The 17,492-nt window shown below is 38.7% G+C and overlaps 2 protein-coding genes across 3 annotated transcripts; one reads left to right on the top strand and one right to left on the bottom strand.

Annotated features, from left to right (window-relative positions):
* Nucleotides 1-522: 522 nt before the first annotated feature.
* LOC110101975 (receptor-like serine/threonine-protein kinase SD1-8) lies at nucleotides 523-15,189 on the bottom strand. Of its 2 annotated transcripts, none has more exons than XM_020830093.2 (7): nucleotides 13,797-15,189; nucleotides 12,735-12,863; nucleotides 2,649-2,806; nucleotides 2,233-2,443; nucleotides 1,507-1,744; nucleotides 1,249-1,399; nucleotides 523-1,163 (listed from the first exon to the last, which is right to left on the bottom strand). In XM_020830093.2, the coding sequence occupies exons 1-7, from the start codon at nucleotides 15,088-15,090 to the stop codon at nucleotides 873-875; spliced, it is 2,472 nt and encodes an 823-aa protein (XP_020685752.1). In that variant the 5' UTR covers nucleotides 15,091-15,189; the 3' UTR covers nucleotides 523-872. The 2 variants fall into 2 exon arrangements, with proteins under 2 accessions (XP_020685752.1, XP_028548331.1); XM_028692498.1 differs by having other exon boundaries at nucleotides 12,735-12,871; nucleotides 13,797-13,924.
* Nucleotides 10,902-12,721, top strand: LOC114578907 (uncharacterized mitochondrial protein AtMg00810-like). The gene has a single exon (XM_028692500.1). It carries the CDS (start codon nucleotides 11,045-11,047, stop codon nucleotides 12,164-12,166), a length of 1,122 nt encoding a protein of 373 aa, XP_028548333.1. The 5' UTR covers nucleotides 10,902-11,044; the 3' UTR covers nucleotides 12,167-12,721.
* Nucleotides 15,190-17,492: the final 2,303 nt, after the last annotated feature.

The raw sequence follows: 17,492 nt of genomic DNA on the forward strand, positions 1-17,492 counted from the left end.
TCTCCACCACTCCTTGACGAAGGTCTTTTCTTTCTCCTTACATTATCTTTCCTAAATCTAACTTCTCTTGGAATTGATTTCAGTCATGAATGACGACTCCCTACTGCTCATGCTAAGCTTAGTAAATGTAGGGCTTGAGTACATCTTTATGCTTATTAACTCTCGTTGTTAGATTAGGGATTTCTTTGAAACTACTATTTGTCATTGTGTTGTTTTCTCATCTTATTTTGAAAAATTCAAATCTCTTGCTACGTAATTTAGCCTAAGCGGGTGTGACCAATTTGCTTAGATTCGTCGTTTGGAACTGCTACTAGTCGTATTTTCCATTATTCTAATCAAGAGTTGTGCAAATTTCATATGTATTAATTGCATTCATACTTAGTCCTGCATCAGGGGTAAAAACTCTTATAAGAAACTCCAAATCATCATGAATTTCAATTTAGAGTTGTTGAAATCTATCCATTTCGTGCAGAAGTCTGCTTTCCGAATTCTGCACAGAAGAATTGTTCTTTCTCTTCAAAATGAAGTAAACCACAATAAGACTTTATTTTAATTTGCTTATAAACACAGAATCTGCCAGCTGAAGAACATAGCTGCTTAGCTACTCTAATGCTTCGTTTGGGACGGCTCTTTTACTGCTTCTTAAAACAACTTTCGTGCACAAAAATTAAAATTGTTATACTACAAACCTGTTTAAGAAACAGTAAAAAAGCCGTCCCAAACGAAGCCTAAATAGCGAACAGATGACCAATAAAATAAAATTAAAATTAAAAATACAATGGGAAAGCATATTCTGTACCTATGATCAGCTATAACTTTTTTTGAATCCTCAAATCACCAGAAAAAAAAATCAATCCTCCAAAACTAGTTGGTTATCTTCCTTCAATAATTGAAACTGATATGTCTTGTTTACCTGACGATGAATCAGAATCTACACGAAATCTCGTAAAAAATCCAGGCTGCTTAGGCTCAGGCAATCCCAATCCACTGTCCCCAGCAAGCATCAGAACTATCCAGGACATTAATGGCCGATCCTCTGGGCGTTCTTGAACACATAACAAGCCAATTTTTATGCACTTTAAGACTTCTTCAACTGAAAAATCAGAGCTCATTGTTTCATCAGCTAGTTTCAGGCTATTTCCCTCCTTCCATAAACTCCATACCTGCATCACATACATTGTATATAATCATGCAACAAACATCTAAAGTTAATATATCAAAAACTAAATAACGGTAATTAGAACTTACATGACCAAGAAGGTTCATGTGAGGGGATGCGCTGTAAATCCCTCTATTCCTCTTTCCACTAATGATTTCCAGCACCAAGACACCAAAACTAAATACATCTGACTTTACAGAGAAGACTCCGTCCATTGCATACTCGGGTGACATGTATCCGCTGGCATTTTACATTTCATATAGTTTAGAATTGTATAAATATGAGCTTGTACATGTTGATGTGTTGAAATGTCATGAAACCAAGCATTTGTGTAGTTATATACTCACTATGTACCCACAACCTTTATGGTATTGACTTGGGTTTCATCTCCCCCAAAAATCCTTGCCAAGCCAAAGTCTGAGATTTTAGGGTTCATCTCTTCATCAAGGAGAATGTTGCTTGGTTTGAGATCGCGGTGAATTATTCTAAGTCTTGAGTCTTGATGAAGATAAAGAAGCCCGCGAGAGATACCAAATATGGTCTCGTAGCGTGTTTGCCAATTTAATAGCATAGATTTCGCTTTATCTGCGAGATTTTCATTTTTGTTTAGTTGTTTTTTCTTTCAATTATAATACAGATAAGAAAAATGTATATTGCAAATATAATCATCATCATCATCTTCACCTAACAGAAGAAAAAGTAAAATGAAAGGATTCTTTTTTTGGGCAAATCAATCATGCAGATGAGAAAAATTCAAGTTTCCAGTAGTAATTAATAATGAATTACTAAAACTAATTAAGTGCATGAAGCACAAAAGTTATGCAAGCTTTTAAATTCTGTAATATAATTACTTACAGCTAATTTCAAGCCTTAATCATTGAATGACTTTTGAAGTACTGTACTGGAGACCACTTTACAGGAAGTTTTAATTATACTAAATGCAACGGGGCCCAGTCATTTTTTTTTAATGGAGCTATGTTTGTTGTTTGATTCTAATAATTTCTTCAATGGAGAGCATAGCAAAAAATTGTAAATGGTGACATTCCAATTAAGTTGAAAGGAGCAAATCATACCAAATAAAAAGGCATCTAAGCTCTTGTTAGGCAAGTACTCGTACACTAACATTTTTTCACGGCCCTGAACACAGCAACCCAGCAATCGGACAAGATTTCTATGTTGTAGTTTGGCAATTAACATAACCTCTGTCTTGAACTCATCAAGACCTTGGACTGAAGTCTTGGCAAGCCTCTTCACTGCTATCTCTTGGCCATCATCAAGCCTGCCCTGCAAAACTCAATTAATACACATTCTTATCAATTAACCACATCGTAAACTTAATTAAGAAATTTGCTAATCAAGTTTTCATCTGACATACTACATTGTTGGGTGATTAACGAAACAATAAGCAAGGAAAAGGTTAAACAAATAAAAAACTTTAAGTAGATGCTTATAATAAGCATTTAATTACCAAATATGTTAAATTACTTACCTTATAGACAGGACCAAAACCACCCTCTCCAAGCTTGTTTTCTGCTGAAAAGTTGTTGGTCGCAGCAGTGATTATTTCCAGAGGAAAGATAGGCAACTCGAAGTCATTGTCTATTCGTTCTTGTTCTGCACTGCGTTTATCATGAAAGGAGCTCGTTCCTAGCATTCCTATTGAAAGAGAAGAGGCCATTTTATTTTATTGAACATATCAACCTCCATTCAAAAGTACAAATTAAAGAACAAGCTGCAAAAATATGGACAAATTCCTCTTAAAAATCTTCTCATATAAATTATTCCGAAATTTTCTCAAAAAATTATACAGGAATCTCATTCCAAATAAAATTTTTATACTTTTAGTATAAGTCTGCTATGAATCGAAATTTGTTTTTGTTAGTGCATCCATGCTATGTCAGCATTCTTGGACCACCTGCTACCGGATACACTCCATCATATTATTTGTTCTGTTCAGGCAGCTACAGCAGCTCTGCATATACTCCCTTTTCTAACAAACTATTCAGCTTTACATTTATATATATGTTACCACTGTTATTAAATAACCTTATGAAATCAATACAACAGTTCATCTTCTCCAATATCTGTTCCTTCTTCATTGTTCTTCTCTCTGTTTTATTAATGTTTTGCAGGTTTTAGCATGGTATCAGAGCTTCTTTGCTCAACAGCAACTATTTCTTCTTGATGGCGGACAGAGAGTCTTCCAGCTCCATTCCTCAGAACTCTAATGTGTCAGCTTCAGTCACTGAGCTCACCATACCTCCTTCACTGAAGTTTCATATCTCCAATCTCAAGCATATAGTGCCCACCCAACTCATCAATGATAACTATGCTATTTGGAGATTACAAATCTTCCAGCATTTTTCTGCAAATGGATTTGAACTTTACCTTACAGGCACTCAACCAGCTCCTACCGACTCATCTCCAACTGAATACAGGGCTTGGTCTCTCATAGATAAAAATCTGATTTCTGCCCTGTTTTCTACGATTTCACCTTCAGTTTTACCCTATGTGCTAACTCTTTCCACTGCAAGTGAAGTTTGGCTCATGTTGGAATAGCGACTTCAACCGACAAATCGGTCATGAGTCATGCAACTTAAAAATGAACTTCACAATGTTCACATGCGGGATAAATCTATGACTCAATATCTTGCACAGATCAAATCACTTGTAGATAATATTGCTGCCGCTGGTTGCAAAATAGATAAAGAGGATATCATCCTCTATACTTTGAATGGTCTGCCTTCCACGTATAATGCCTTTAAGACCTCTATTCGCACAAATTTAAATCCTATCACTATGGAAGTTTTGTACTCATTATTGTGTAGTGAAGAAATCATTCTTCAAAGTGAGCAGTCCAGAGAAACGGCTGTACCTGTTGAAGCCACAACTTTGTTTTCTAGCCGGAATACTGCTCAACCTGGAGTGGCACGTCCACGATTCAACAACAACAGGTTTTCGCGTGGCAGAGGATCTCAGCCTCGTCCATCTGGTTTGCCTAACAGAGCTTCGGTACCTGCTCAAGTTCTCTCATCCACTAATTCTTTTTCTTCCCAACCATCTCCTTCATCCACTTCCACTACAAATTCCTCCATGTCCCAATTACCCACCACAAATACTTCAACTTCTCCTCCTCTGCTGTTACACCATCCTTCACAACCTCAACATCCTATGCAAATCAGATCAAAGTCTGGTCTGTCCCGTCCCAAGAAAATTTTTGATCTTGCTGTTGTTCACGTTTCGTCAACGACTCCCTCGTGTTACACTCAAGCAATTCGTCTTCCTCATTGGAGGAATGCTATGTCGGCTGAGTTTCTAGCCTTGAAAAAGTAAGGTACATGAATTCTTACCCCTCCACCGCCTAATAAACCCATTCTTGGTTGCCGCTGGATTTTCAAAACTAAACTCCAACCAAATGGTGAAATTGATCGCTATAAAGCTCGTCTTGTAGCTCAAGATTTCAGTCAACAGTTTGGCATTAATTACTCCTACACCTTTTGTCCGGTTGCTAAAATGCCCACTATTAGAATTCTACTTCTAATTGCTATACATCATGGATGGTCTATTTCTCAAATGGATGTCTCCAATGCCTTCTTACATGGCGACCTTAAGGATGAAGTTTACATGACTCAACCACCTGGATTTGTTGATGTTCAACATCCCAATCATGTTTGCAAGTTACGCAAATCTATCTACGGCCTTAAGCAAGCTCTGAGGCAGTGGTTTGAAAAACTTACTTCCTTCTTACTTGAATTTGGTTTCAGCTTCAGTAAAGCTGATCCGTCACTTTTGTTATACTCACAAGCTCACGTCAAATTGTATCTCTTAATAAATGTTGATGACATGCTCTTAACCGGGAATGACAGTCAAAGTATTCAGCATCTTGTTACTCAATTGCAAGGCATATTTTCTATCAAACACTTAGGTGAAGCTTCTTTGTTCTTGGGAATTCAAATCTGTAAAACCTCATCAGGTTTATTTCTTCATCAAGAGCATTATGCTCTGTAGCTTTTATTATCTGCAGGATTCTCTAGTTGTAAGCCGGCTCCAACTCCCATGACTATAAAATCTTCTCAAGAACATTTGGCTGAACAACCGTTCAATGATCCTTCTCATTATCGACGACTTGCCGGATCCCTTCAGTATCTAACTATAACTCGACCTGATATTGGCTTTGCGACAAATGCTATTTGTCAACATATGCATCAGCCTCGAAACAAAGATTTCCAATCACTTAAGCGGCTGCTTCGCTATATACAGGGTACACTGCATTTTGGTCTTCCTATCACAGTTGGTGATTTACAGATGCGCACATACACAGATGCAGATTGGGCTGCTGATACTTCCGACCACAAATCCGTCTCAGGTTTTTATACCTTTTTAGGCAAAACTCTGATTTCTTGGTCCGTTAAAAAGCAAGTGACTGTGGCTAAGTCTTCTATTGAAGCTGAATACCGTTCCCTAGCTTCTGCTACATCTGATGTCATTTGGCTTCGTCGCCTGGTTGAAGAATTTCACATTCCACAAAAAATGCCTACTGTTATAATTTGTGATAATTCTTCTGTCATCGCTCTTGCAAATAATCTTGTTTTCCATGCTCGCATGAAGCATATTGAAATTGATTATCACTTTATCAGTACGCACATAAAATCCAAGGCAGTTCAAGTTTCTCATATCCACTCGGAAGATCAAATTGTAGATCTTCTCACCAAACCGTTATCAATTAAGCGGTTTCTTGATTTACGATCCAAACTAACCATCTGCTCCTTGGATGCTTAGTTTGCGGGGGGCTGTTAGTGCATCCATGCCATGTCAGCATTCTTGGACCACCTGCTACCGGATACACTCCATATTATTTGTTCTGTTCAGGCAGCTACAGCAGCTCTGCATATACTCCCTTTTCTAACAAACTATTCAGCTTTACATTTATATATATATGTTACCACTGTTATTAAATGAGCTTATGAAATCAATACAACAGTTCATCTTCTCCAATATCTGTTCCTTCTTCATTGTTCTTCTCTCTGTTTTATTAATGTTTTGCAGGTTTTAGCAGCTTTGACAAGAAAGCTTGCTCTATAAATAAATAAGTCTGTCATCAAAAGATCCAGCTTGCCCATCAAAATATGTAAATTTTGCTATAAAAAAATTATTCTTGATATGTTTTAGAAAATTCACAGCAGTGGAAATTGAACTTTTGTATCATAGCTTTTCACGAAGAACTACCACACAGAAATAGCAAAAAAAAGAAAGGCATCAGACCACACATTTCATACGAAGAACCTGAAAAGAAACAAAATGATGCGGCCTGACCGATTGTATTTTTGTAAATGTGAGGAGAATGCTGAAGATGCAATAGGTAGATGATTAATCTAACGATGATGTTCAAATAATGGTTGTTAAACGATGGTGGATGGGAAATGGCGGTCAATTAAGTGATGGCAATCAAACAATGATAATTAGGCGACAGTGCTCAACAACCGAATAATGTGTTAGCTTTGTGGGGAATTTGATTGTGATGATCAATGGGCGTATTATTGCTTCAGAATTCAATTCAGTTTGCTGAGTTTGCTGAGGGGTTGCAAGGGGTCTTCCCTCTGGTTGGGTTCGGATGCTTTGCACCTAAATTTTTTTTTCCTGTATAACCATACAACGCTACGACATTGTGTATCCAAGCACCCCGACCCTGCATAGTTTGCTTGGAAAAAGACAGAGAGCAGATCACTGTGGTGCTGAACCTCGGCGCTGTCAGGAAGACTCAATATAAAGAGTTTAGAGCCTCAGCACTCCAAACAGGTGATGTGAGATTAACTGATAGTTTTCTTTCTTGTTTTTCATTAAGAGCTACGTCACTTGGTGGTTTTGTACATTTTCTTTGTTTGTTCATAAAGAACGGTGCAAGAGAGAATAGAGACAATGAGAGAGCAATAGCGAAATGAGATCTATACTATTTATCCTAAATTTTCTTAGTGAATTTCTTGGTTTGGTATGACTCGGTGATGTTTTTCTGGTTTCGGGATTTTCCACATTAAATCCCGGTGCTATTTTTTTTTCATTTCATTTTCTATTTCTTGTTTGTTTCGTTGGGTGTTTCACTTCTCCGACATAGTGGCTGTCAAGTCATTGTCTAATGACCATAGTCGGGTAATGACATTCATATAACAGTGGTCGACAGTCGGATGATGGTCATGTAGCAACAATCAAGTGATAGTAGTTGGAAGATGAGATTCGAATAATGGTAGTTAGAAGACAACAAAGATGACAGTCGAGTTACAGAAGAATGATTGAGAGAAGATAGTCAGATAATGAAAATTAGGTGATTGTGGTTGGAGGTTGGATGACAGCAGTCAAGCGGCATTCAAATTATAGTAGTTGGGAGAGCAATATACTATAATTTTGATGAAATAGATTATAAATGATTTTGATTTTAATTCTAAAAGTTTCCAATATAAACATTACATCAAGATAAGTAAATTTTATTAAGGCATATCACCTTAATTATTTTAACATATTAATATGAAAATAAGTTTCAAAATTTTATTTAAGTTTAAAGTTTTGATAAACCACATAAAATTGAATTAAATTAAAAATATATTGAACATAATATAGTTTTAACTTTCTAATTGAAAATAAACGACTTGATCATGAATTTATCACGTATAAAATCTCTTCTCAACTAGCATTTTTTTCCAAACTTATTAAGAATACCTGCTAGATAACCTGTAATCAGTCTACATGTAATAAACCTGTAGTAGAGTCTGTTCTATCTCAGGCTATATATACTTATACTATGTATCTGTTCACGGTAGAGAATAGAATTACTGTTTCTAAAACTCCTTTCGTCATGGTATCAGAGCCTGGGGCGATTTTCTGTTTCTTGAAAAACGCCTCTCGTCCTCATCTTGTCCGGCTGCTCCTCTAATAGATCTATCGGAGCTCCGACCTAAAATGGAGGATTCTTCCACCTCTCTCACAACGGCGCCCCAAGAATCTGTTGCAGGCGAATACAACATCCCAGCGGCTCTCAAATTCGTCATATCCAATATCAAAATCATTGTATCTACGCAGCTTACAGCTGAAAATTACTCGGTATGGCGTTCTCAAATCCTCAAACTTCTAACGGCTAATGGTTTCTCCGATTTTCTTCTTCCATCGGCATCTCCACCGGCTAGGTATATTGACCTACCAGAGGGTCATCAAGAAACGAATCCAAAATACCGTGAATGGATACTCGTTGATCAGAACCTAGCTGCTGCAATTTGCTCGACAATATCGTCAACCATTCTACCCTATGTCATCAACCTGGAATCTACCGCATTAATTTGGGGAACCATTGAACGACGCCTTCAGTCGTCGAACAGATCGAGGGTGATTCAACTACGGAATGAATTACACAATGTGAAGATGGCAAATCAAACAATGGTTCAATATCTTACCCAAATCAAGACTATAGCAGACAACTTATCAGCTGCCGGAATGATTCTTGATCAAGAAGATATAGTTCTGTACATGTTAAACGGGCTTCCACCAACGTACAATGCGTTCAAAACGTCCATACGCACGATGTTACAGCCTATAGATCTTGATAATTTCTACTCACTTTTAATAAGTGAGGAAATTAATATTCAGGCGGACTCACTTCGAACAACATCTCTGCAAGATTCTTCCACAGCCTTGTATACATCCCGTGGTCGTGGACGCAGAGGAAGAGGAAGAAATTCATCCCAACCATCAAGATCGAACAACGGCCAGCCTGTGCAATGCCAAATATGCAATAAACGCGGATACACCGCAAATAATTGCTGGCACAGATCAAATATGACGGTTAATCCTCCGGAATCACAGCCTCCAGCATCTCGCGCAATGCTCGCTGCGACAGAAAACGAGAATCAGGACTAGTATCTGGATTCAGGCGCATCTGCACACTTGACTCACTCGATTGACAACGTCTCTCAAGCAGGGTCGTATACTGGTAATGATAGCATCACCATAGGTGATGGCAGGAACATACCGATTGCTCATTCAGGCAATGGTATTCTGCCTACACCTAACAGTAAGTTAAAACTTCAATCATTGTTTCATGTTCCAAATTTATCACATAATTTGCTATCAATATTTCATTTAACCAAAGACAACAATGTCTCGGTTTACTTTGATTCTAACGGTTTTCGTATTAAGGATTTGACGACAAATCAAACCATTCTGGAGGGACCAAGTCTACGAGGCTTATATCCGATTAGATCAAGCAACTCTCACAAAGACCAGATAGCTCTCACTGCTTCTACTGATCGGGCCTTTCTCTGGCATCAGAGAATGGGTCATCCCAATAGACAAATAATGCATTTAGTTTCGAATTCTAATAAATTGCTGCATATACCAAAGATTTTTTCTTTGTGTAAAACTTGTACTGCCTCCAAAGGCCATAGACTTGCGTTTAATCATCATTCGACTAGATCTTTTGTTCCTTTACAAGTTATTCATATGGATGTTTGGGGACCGTCACCAGTCCCCTCTCATCAAGGCTTTCTTTATTACGTAGTTTTCATCGATGATTTTTCTAAATTTACTTGGGTATTTCCTATGCACAATAAGTCAGATGTCTTTTCTATTTTTGTTCAATTCAAAACGTTTGTTGAAAAACAAACGAATCATTATATAAAATGTTTACGCTCAGATGGTGGGAAAGAATTCTTGAACTCTAGTTTTCGCAACTACCTTACATCACAGGGAATACAACAACAAACCTCCTGTCCATACACGCCGGAACAAAACGGATCCGCCGAACGTAAACATAGACACTTAATTGAGACAACCAGAACTCTTTTACATGCTGCCTCGATGCCACATTCTTTTTCGCCTGATGCGGTGCTTACTGCCTCATATCTTATAAACAGGTTGCCGTCCATCACAAACAAACTCAGCTCACCGTTACAATTGTTATACCACAAACAACCTGAATACAATCTACTCAGAGTGTTCGGCTGTGCGTGCTATCCTTGGATTCCACCTGCGCAACGAAACAAGCTGCAACCTCGCTCTCGGTCTTGTGTATTTTTGGGTTATTCATCAGTATCTAAAGGATATAAATGCATGGATATTATTAGTAATAAAATATTTACTTCTCGACATGTAATATTTGATGAAACTACCTTTCCATTTCAGCTCATAGAAACTTCTACTACATCCTCAACGCAGCAGGTCTCACAGCCGTCACTTCTCGTCCCGATTCAAAGCACTAGATCAATGCACAACATCAAACCTACTACTCAAAATCACAGACAAAGGCGTAAGGCATCTCCACAAATTGTCTCTAAAAGTTCCAACAAACCCATCAATGATGTTCCAAGCAACGTCCATATTGAGAGCACATCCACCACCCTGCCTTCCGAAACCAGACATATCCCACCTCATCATCCCATGACTACTCGATTGAAAACAGGTAAACTCAAACCGGTTCAAAAACTGAACTTACTTCACCTGCAGACAAATACAGAACCTAAGAAACTGGGTGAACCAAACACATATCAAGAAGCTAGCAAACACAGTCATTGGAGGAAGGCGATGGCCGATGAATTCTACGCTCTACAGAAACAAGGGACATGGGATCTTGTACCACCACCGTCAAATACGTCCATACTCGGCAGTCGATGGACATTTCGCACAAAGTACAAATCTGATGGAACGGTAGCACGATTCAAAGCACGACTCGTAGCCCAAGGAAATACACAACAATATGGCGTAAATTACTTGGAGACGTTCAGTCCCGTAGCTAAGTTTCCTACGATTCGTACTTTTCTTACTATAGCTATCACTAACAACTGGCCGGTACACCAGCTTGATATTACGAATGCTTTTTTACACGGTAATCTAAATGAAACTATCTTTATGAAACAGCCGAAAGGATTTGAGGACAACGATCATCCACACTATGTGTGTAAACTCAAGAAATCCATATATGGATTAAAGCAATCTCCGAGACAGTGGTTCCAAACACTATCCACTCATTTACAATCCATCGGGTTTGTGGCAGGCAAAGCAGACACTTCTCTTTTCATCAGGCGGAAAGACGACGTGCAATTATACATGGTGATCTATGTCGACGATATACTACTCACAGGAAATAGTCCCGAAATGATTACCAACACACTCGACAAACTCAAAAGCAAATTCGATATGAAACATTTGGGATTTGCAAACAGTTTTCTCGGCATTCAGATAACCCGGACCAAAAACTCTTTCTTTTTGTCTCAAACTAAATATGCACAACAAATTCTTAACACTGCAGGAATGACCAAATGCAAGCACCTTGCAAATCCTTCTCAGACCAAACAACCAGACGTGTTGTCATCAACTGCTCTTGAATCCGATCCAAAGTTATACAGACATTTAGTGGGAGCATTGCAATATCTCACTTTAACTAGACCGGACATATCCTTTGCCGTTAACTCTCTGTGTCAACAAATGCATCATCCAATGCCTCCAAATTTTAATTCTCTGCATCGTCTATTAAGATATATTAGTGGCACTCTAACATATGGTCTACCAATTTCGCAGGGATCTACAATTCTCCAATCTTTTTTCGATGCAGATTGGGCTGGTGATAAGGACACAAGACGGTCCACATCTGGCTATTGTACATTCCTAGGGAACACTCTTATCTCCTGGAGTGTCAAGAAACAACACACAGTAGCACGATCTTCTATCGAAGCTGAATACCGTGCACTTGCCGCTGCATTGACCGACATCATATGGTTACGAAGATTGCTGCTCGACTTCAACATCTCCATCACGTCGCCGACAACACTGCACTGTGACAGCACATCGGCCATAGCATTGGCCAATAACCCGGTCTTCCATTCAAGAACAAAGCACATTGAGATTGACCATCATTTCATCCGGGATCACATAGACATGAAAACGGTCAACATATTTCCCATCTCAACAAAAGATCAAGTAGCCGACATCTTCACCAAACACTTATCTATGCCTCGCTATCAATTTCTTTGAGACAAGCTCACGGTTCAATCCGACCCATTAGCTTGAGGGGGTGTATTAAGAATACCTGCTAGATAACCTGTAATCAGTCTACATGTAATAAACCTGTAGTAGAGTCTGTTCTATCTCAGGCTATATATACTTATGCTATGTATCTGCTCACGGTAGAGAATAGAATTACTGTTTCTAAAACTCCTTTCGTCAAACTAAATGAATCTGACTATTCAAATAAAAAAAGATTAATTTAAACAGACCGAATCAAGCCTACATAACATATTTATATTATTTTTAACTTTAAACATAAATAATAATAATAATAATAATAATAATAATAATAATAATAATAATAATCAATTCGGTGCCAAACTATTATCAGTTTGTTGTAGCCATATCGAGCAATGAACACCTTTATATGATAAAGACTTGTTTAAATAAACATATTTATGCTCTTATAAGCCATTGTCATAAAGCTTTGTTAATGAATTTTTTAATAATTTGTGGCCCAGAAATAATACCATATGCATATATGAACAAAAACGCAAGCTTAAGAAATATGAAAAACGTGCGCATTTGTACTTACCTCGTCTTTTACTTTTTCTTCTCCACATGCACCAACCCACACCAGCAAGCAGAAAAACTCCCACAACAATGCTCGGCACGATCACAGCCGTCAGTTCACTCGTATGATTATGTTCATCAGATGCTGGCCCTGCGTTACTATTGCAAGTTATAGCAACACGGTGTTAACGCATTCAAATTCAACACAAATACTTTTATAATGCCGACAATTGATATTAATGCCTTTTGAATGCTTTTTTCATTCTTCCCTAGCTTGGGAAAATATTTATGAACGGTTGAACATTGAGAGCAATTGTATTTGATTTTTAAGTTTACTTTTCTTAATTACCTGATTATTATAAGTAATGCTTTAATTACCTTATTATTAATCAGTAAATTGTATATATTATCATGTTATATATTAAGTTTGCTAACGGGATTGATTAAGATTAATGCAGAAGAAAAGTTACAATTTCCAGGCAGATTTGCACGTTAGGATGCAGTCAGTTTGGCCTGATGTATCAATGGTAGCCTCACTTGCATGTTTAAAATAATTTAAAGATAAAAAAGAGTATTTTGCTACTGTATTTTACGTTCAAAGCTTATGGAGAATGTTTTTCATGATAAGTTAGGCTTTGTTTGGGGCATTTTAAGTTATTCTGTCTTTGTTTTTAAAAGCTCATTTCACAGCAACAATTTCATTAATATTATTTTTCCAAAAATAACCTTTTAAAAACAGAAATTTGACAAATATTCATTATCTTTTAATGATTATTTCTTTTACTAAGGAAATCAATAGAAAAGTTGTACTAAATGAAATCTTAATCAAATTGATTTTTAAATTTTTATTTTAAAATTACAATATCAACTCCCCACCTATGTACACTAAGAAGTTAAAAATAAAAAACATAAAACATATTGATTATGATGTTGATATTTATAATATGATATCTACATTCATTCATACATTGAATATAAGCTGAATAATCCTGGTGAGTGCAATCAAAATATATAATTTATAAAACAAAATTGTATGCTATTCAAATTTTAACTCTTGATTTTAGTTTTTAGACAAAGTGCTTACCCAAATCAGCAGCCGCGACTCGAACATAGACATCCTGCCCGCCGATAGTATAGAGCCGCATGTCAACAAGGTCTGCAACCCACATCAAACACCCACTCCCGCTGTTGAGATTCGCCAACGCATAAGCCGTGCAGGAGCAATTCATCAAACACCTTGTCTTACACCCGTCCAGCCCTAAACTAAAATCAACAACCGCCTGCGCCGTGTCCGGCACCTTTGCCCCGCTCACCCTCACGAACCCATCCGTCCCATTCCTGCAATCCAACATCGTCTTCCTCCGGCATCCATCCTTTCCCTCCATCAGCGCCCAATTCGTCGGGTTCCTCGGCGTGAATCCCTGCACGCATTCGCAAACCGGCGACAAGTTTGCGTCGCAAACCCCGTACGGTCCACAAGCTGCATAGTTGTCGCACTGGTACCATGGCACTTGCCAGTAAAAGTTCCATCGCTCGGTATCCCATAGCCAGATAGCGCGTTGGAAGTGTCCCGACTCGTTTAAGAGCAGCCTGGTCACGATCGATTTTGGAGTGTTGAAGGAATAGGAGACTTCGTTTTTCGTGTTGATGAAGCTGAAGCTGAAGCTGATATTAAACTGAATGTATGTGGTGGTCTCCGGTACGCCGGAGAATTGGATGCCGTCCCATGGGCCGCTGCGCCAGATCTTCTTCAAGCCAGACCAAAAGAACAACTGCGGGTCGCCGTTGGTATCCATGGCGGCGATGTAGCTGCTTGAGCTGGGATCGGTATCGGATTTCCAGGCCGAAATCGTTCGGTTGATGTGGGTGTTGAAATTTACTCCTATTTTCATTCCAGGAATAAGGGTATCGGTCGGGTGGTCGAAACTCTGCCAATCGAAGTCGTTGTTGTCGCCGCTGGCGACATTACGGACGACGAAGTTTCCGTTGTCGAGCAGCTGCGCGAGAGGGGTAGCGAGAGAGGAGGTGGTGATGGAGGACCAGACGGGTAAGTTGGATTTCCGATCTGTGATTATGAGGTTGCCGTTGCGTGAGATGGAGAGAATTGCGTCGGTGGAGTTGCCAGAAACAGGGGAATCGCGGTTGGCGACCCATACGATGGTTTGGGTTTTGATGTTGTTGTACCAGATGCCAAGGTAGGAATTGGAGGTTCCGGCGGGGGTGAAGAAGCCGAGGGCGAAGAGCTTGGCTGATGAGACTAGGGTTTGGTCGCCGGAGAGAGGGATGGTGGGGGTAATGGTGTCGCCGGCGGTGGAAGATGGAAGGAAGGCGAGGAGTAATGATGCGAGGAGGAAGAATTGGCAGCCGATGCTTTTCATTATGTTCTGAGGGGAGTTGGTGATCGACGCGCACGACAGTGTTGACGACACTCAGTTGAAAACAAAGGAATTCTTCACGTGTGCGTGTGTCAATATATAGGCCAAGTTACGTCTCTCGATTTATTTATAGATGGAAGCTTTCTAATAAACAATATAAATAAATTGAGCTAGCAAAGTCACACGCAGGAGGCAAAATTGGCGGCGGTCCTCAGTTTTTTTTTTTTTAAATCCGGGTCTTAAAGCCCATATATTAATAACCGAAAAAATAAATTACATATAACCTGTGGAAAGAAAGAAAACAAAACTAACCAAAATACACAAAGACTATAACAAAGGTCAAAATTGGACAAATAACAATACATAAGACTCAGAATTAAGGCACAGTCTCATTCATCATGATATCTCTGTTAGCAAAACGAACCAGGCGGTGGCACCGGTTGCCCAAAAACCCAAAGTAGCTAGATTAAAATTTCCAGCAAAAGCGGCCATCACAGCACCTCCAGCCTGCAAGCGAATGTCCACAAAAATGAGCCAGGTTGCCACACAGGCCCTCCAAGGCTCGGAGAGATTGGCCTTGCTCATCATCGTCTGTAAGCCAATCATCCACCACCAATGCCAGCTAAAGTCTTTGTAGTATACCCAGGAAATTTGAGAGAAGAAATCCACAAGCAAACTGGAATGAGTCCTGCATTCCCAAAAAACTGCTTCCCAGGTCTAAAAAAAACAGAATCGCAAAACTTGGGTCAAAACAAGAAACCTAACAGTAAAAAGAGACCCAACATACGCACAGTAACCTTCCAGAACAACCTTGAGGCAAAGCAGCATCCTCTAGCAAAACCATATAAGTAAGCATTTAACTAAATGCTCGAAAATCTCTGAAATAAAATTGATTTGTGTTTCTATTTTGCAGTTTTCAATCTAACAGCTGCTGAAATGTTATATATAATTTTAACCACATTATTCCTAAGATTAGAGAAGCGCCGGTTATTTTGTTCCCTCCAAATGTGATAGGTAATGCAACTAATGGCTAAGTAACAAAACTCTTTTTCATTTCTATTAAAAAACACAGTTTTCGATTGTGATTTCACCTTTTATATATTCCGTCCTCAGTTCTGAAAGTTGAAAAATACAAACGTAGTTCTTATGAGGCCGGCTCTACCGTAATACAACAATGTGCAATGTGAGTAATTCAAAGTTGAACTATTTCAGGGTTACTGCACGTTAAGGCACAAGAACAACATACCCATATTATGCATTCTTTATTCCTTTCGTATGAATTATGTTATTATAGTACTACTATTACTTTTTATTTGTTGCATTACTTATAGTAAATGCATGATATCAGATATTAAGAAAAATAGGAAAATACATAGGGAGAGCAATTGTGTAGAAGAAGCAGTTTTACAGATATCAATAGAATACTCTGTTCTGCGGAGAACGCCGGTTCCTGTTATAATTTTCTTTTGAGGTTTTCTGTTGTAGGTTCCTTGACTGGAATCACATATATGGGCTGCATTAGGTTGGTATCAGAACATCATTGGCAGGATGACAGATGATGGATGAGAGACAAAGATAAGGAACTGGTCATCAATGAAGTTTGGCGCCTTGAAAAGCTATGGGCAAACCAGACCAACATCATACGACAACTTGAGGAATTGTTGATCGATGTGCAGCGTCTTTCGATTGAAACGCGCAGGGAGTTCAATTCCAACGGTGCAAGGACTACACCCCATCAGCCTTGTCGAGATCATGCACCGGCCATTGTTCCGGGTATTCGGAGTGGGATGGGCCTTGACCATCAGCAGCGTCGAAGCCACCAACCCACTCAAGAAGTATCTGATTCAGATGAAGATTTTCAATGACGTGCAATATAGTCTTAATAGATTCCGAGGATGATGACGAAGTTATTGATCATAATGTTGGCAACCATAGACAGCGATGACATCCAGTTCAACACAGAGGTCAAGCCGAATTTAAAGTTAAGATGGTTATTCCTTTTTTTGATGGGCCTTTGTACATTGATGATTACTTGGATTGGGAATTGGCTGTTGAAATTTTTTTTATTATATGGACATTGAACCCACAAAACAATTTAAGTATGTAGCATGCCGTTTAAAGAGTGGCGTGTGGTGGACTCAACTATTTCTGATGCAGCAACATGAAGGAAAGGGCGCTAGTGCATAGTTGGGTGCGGATGAAACAACTCATGCGTGCTCATTTCCCCCCATAGATTATAAACAAATTATGTATATGCGATACCAACACTGCATTCAAGTTAATCGCTCTGTAAATGACTATACAGAAGAATTTCATCAGCTAAGTGCAAGGAATAATCTAGACGAGTTAATGAATCAATTGGTAGCTAGATATATCGTAGGAATCAAAGACAATATTCAAGACAA

This window comes from Dendrobium catenatum, unplaced genomic scaffold (assembly GCF_001605985.2).
Source record: "Dendrobium catenatum unplaced genomic scaffold, ASM160598v2 original_scaffold_213434, whole genome shotgun sequence".
NCBI classification, from domain to species: Eukaryota; Viridiplantae; Streptophyta; class Magnoliopsida; order Asparagales; family Orchidaceae; genus Dendrobium; species Dendrobium catenatum.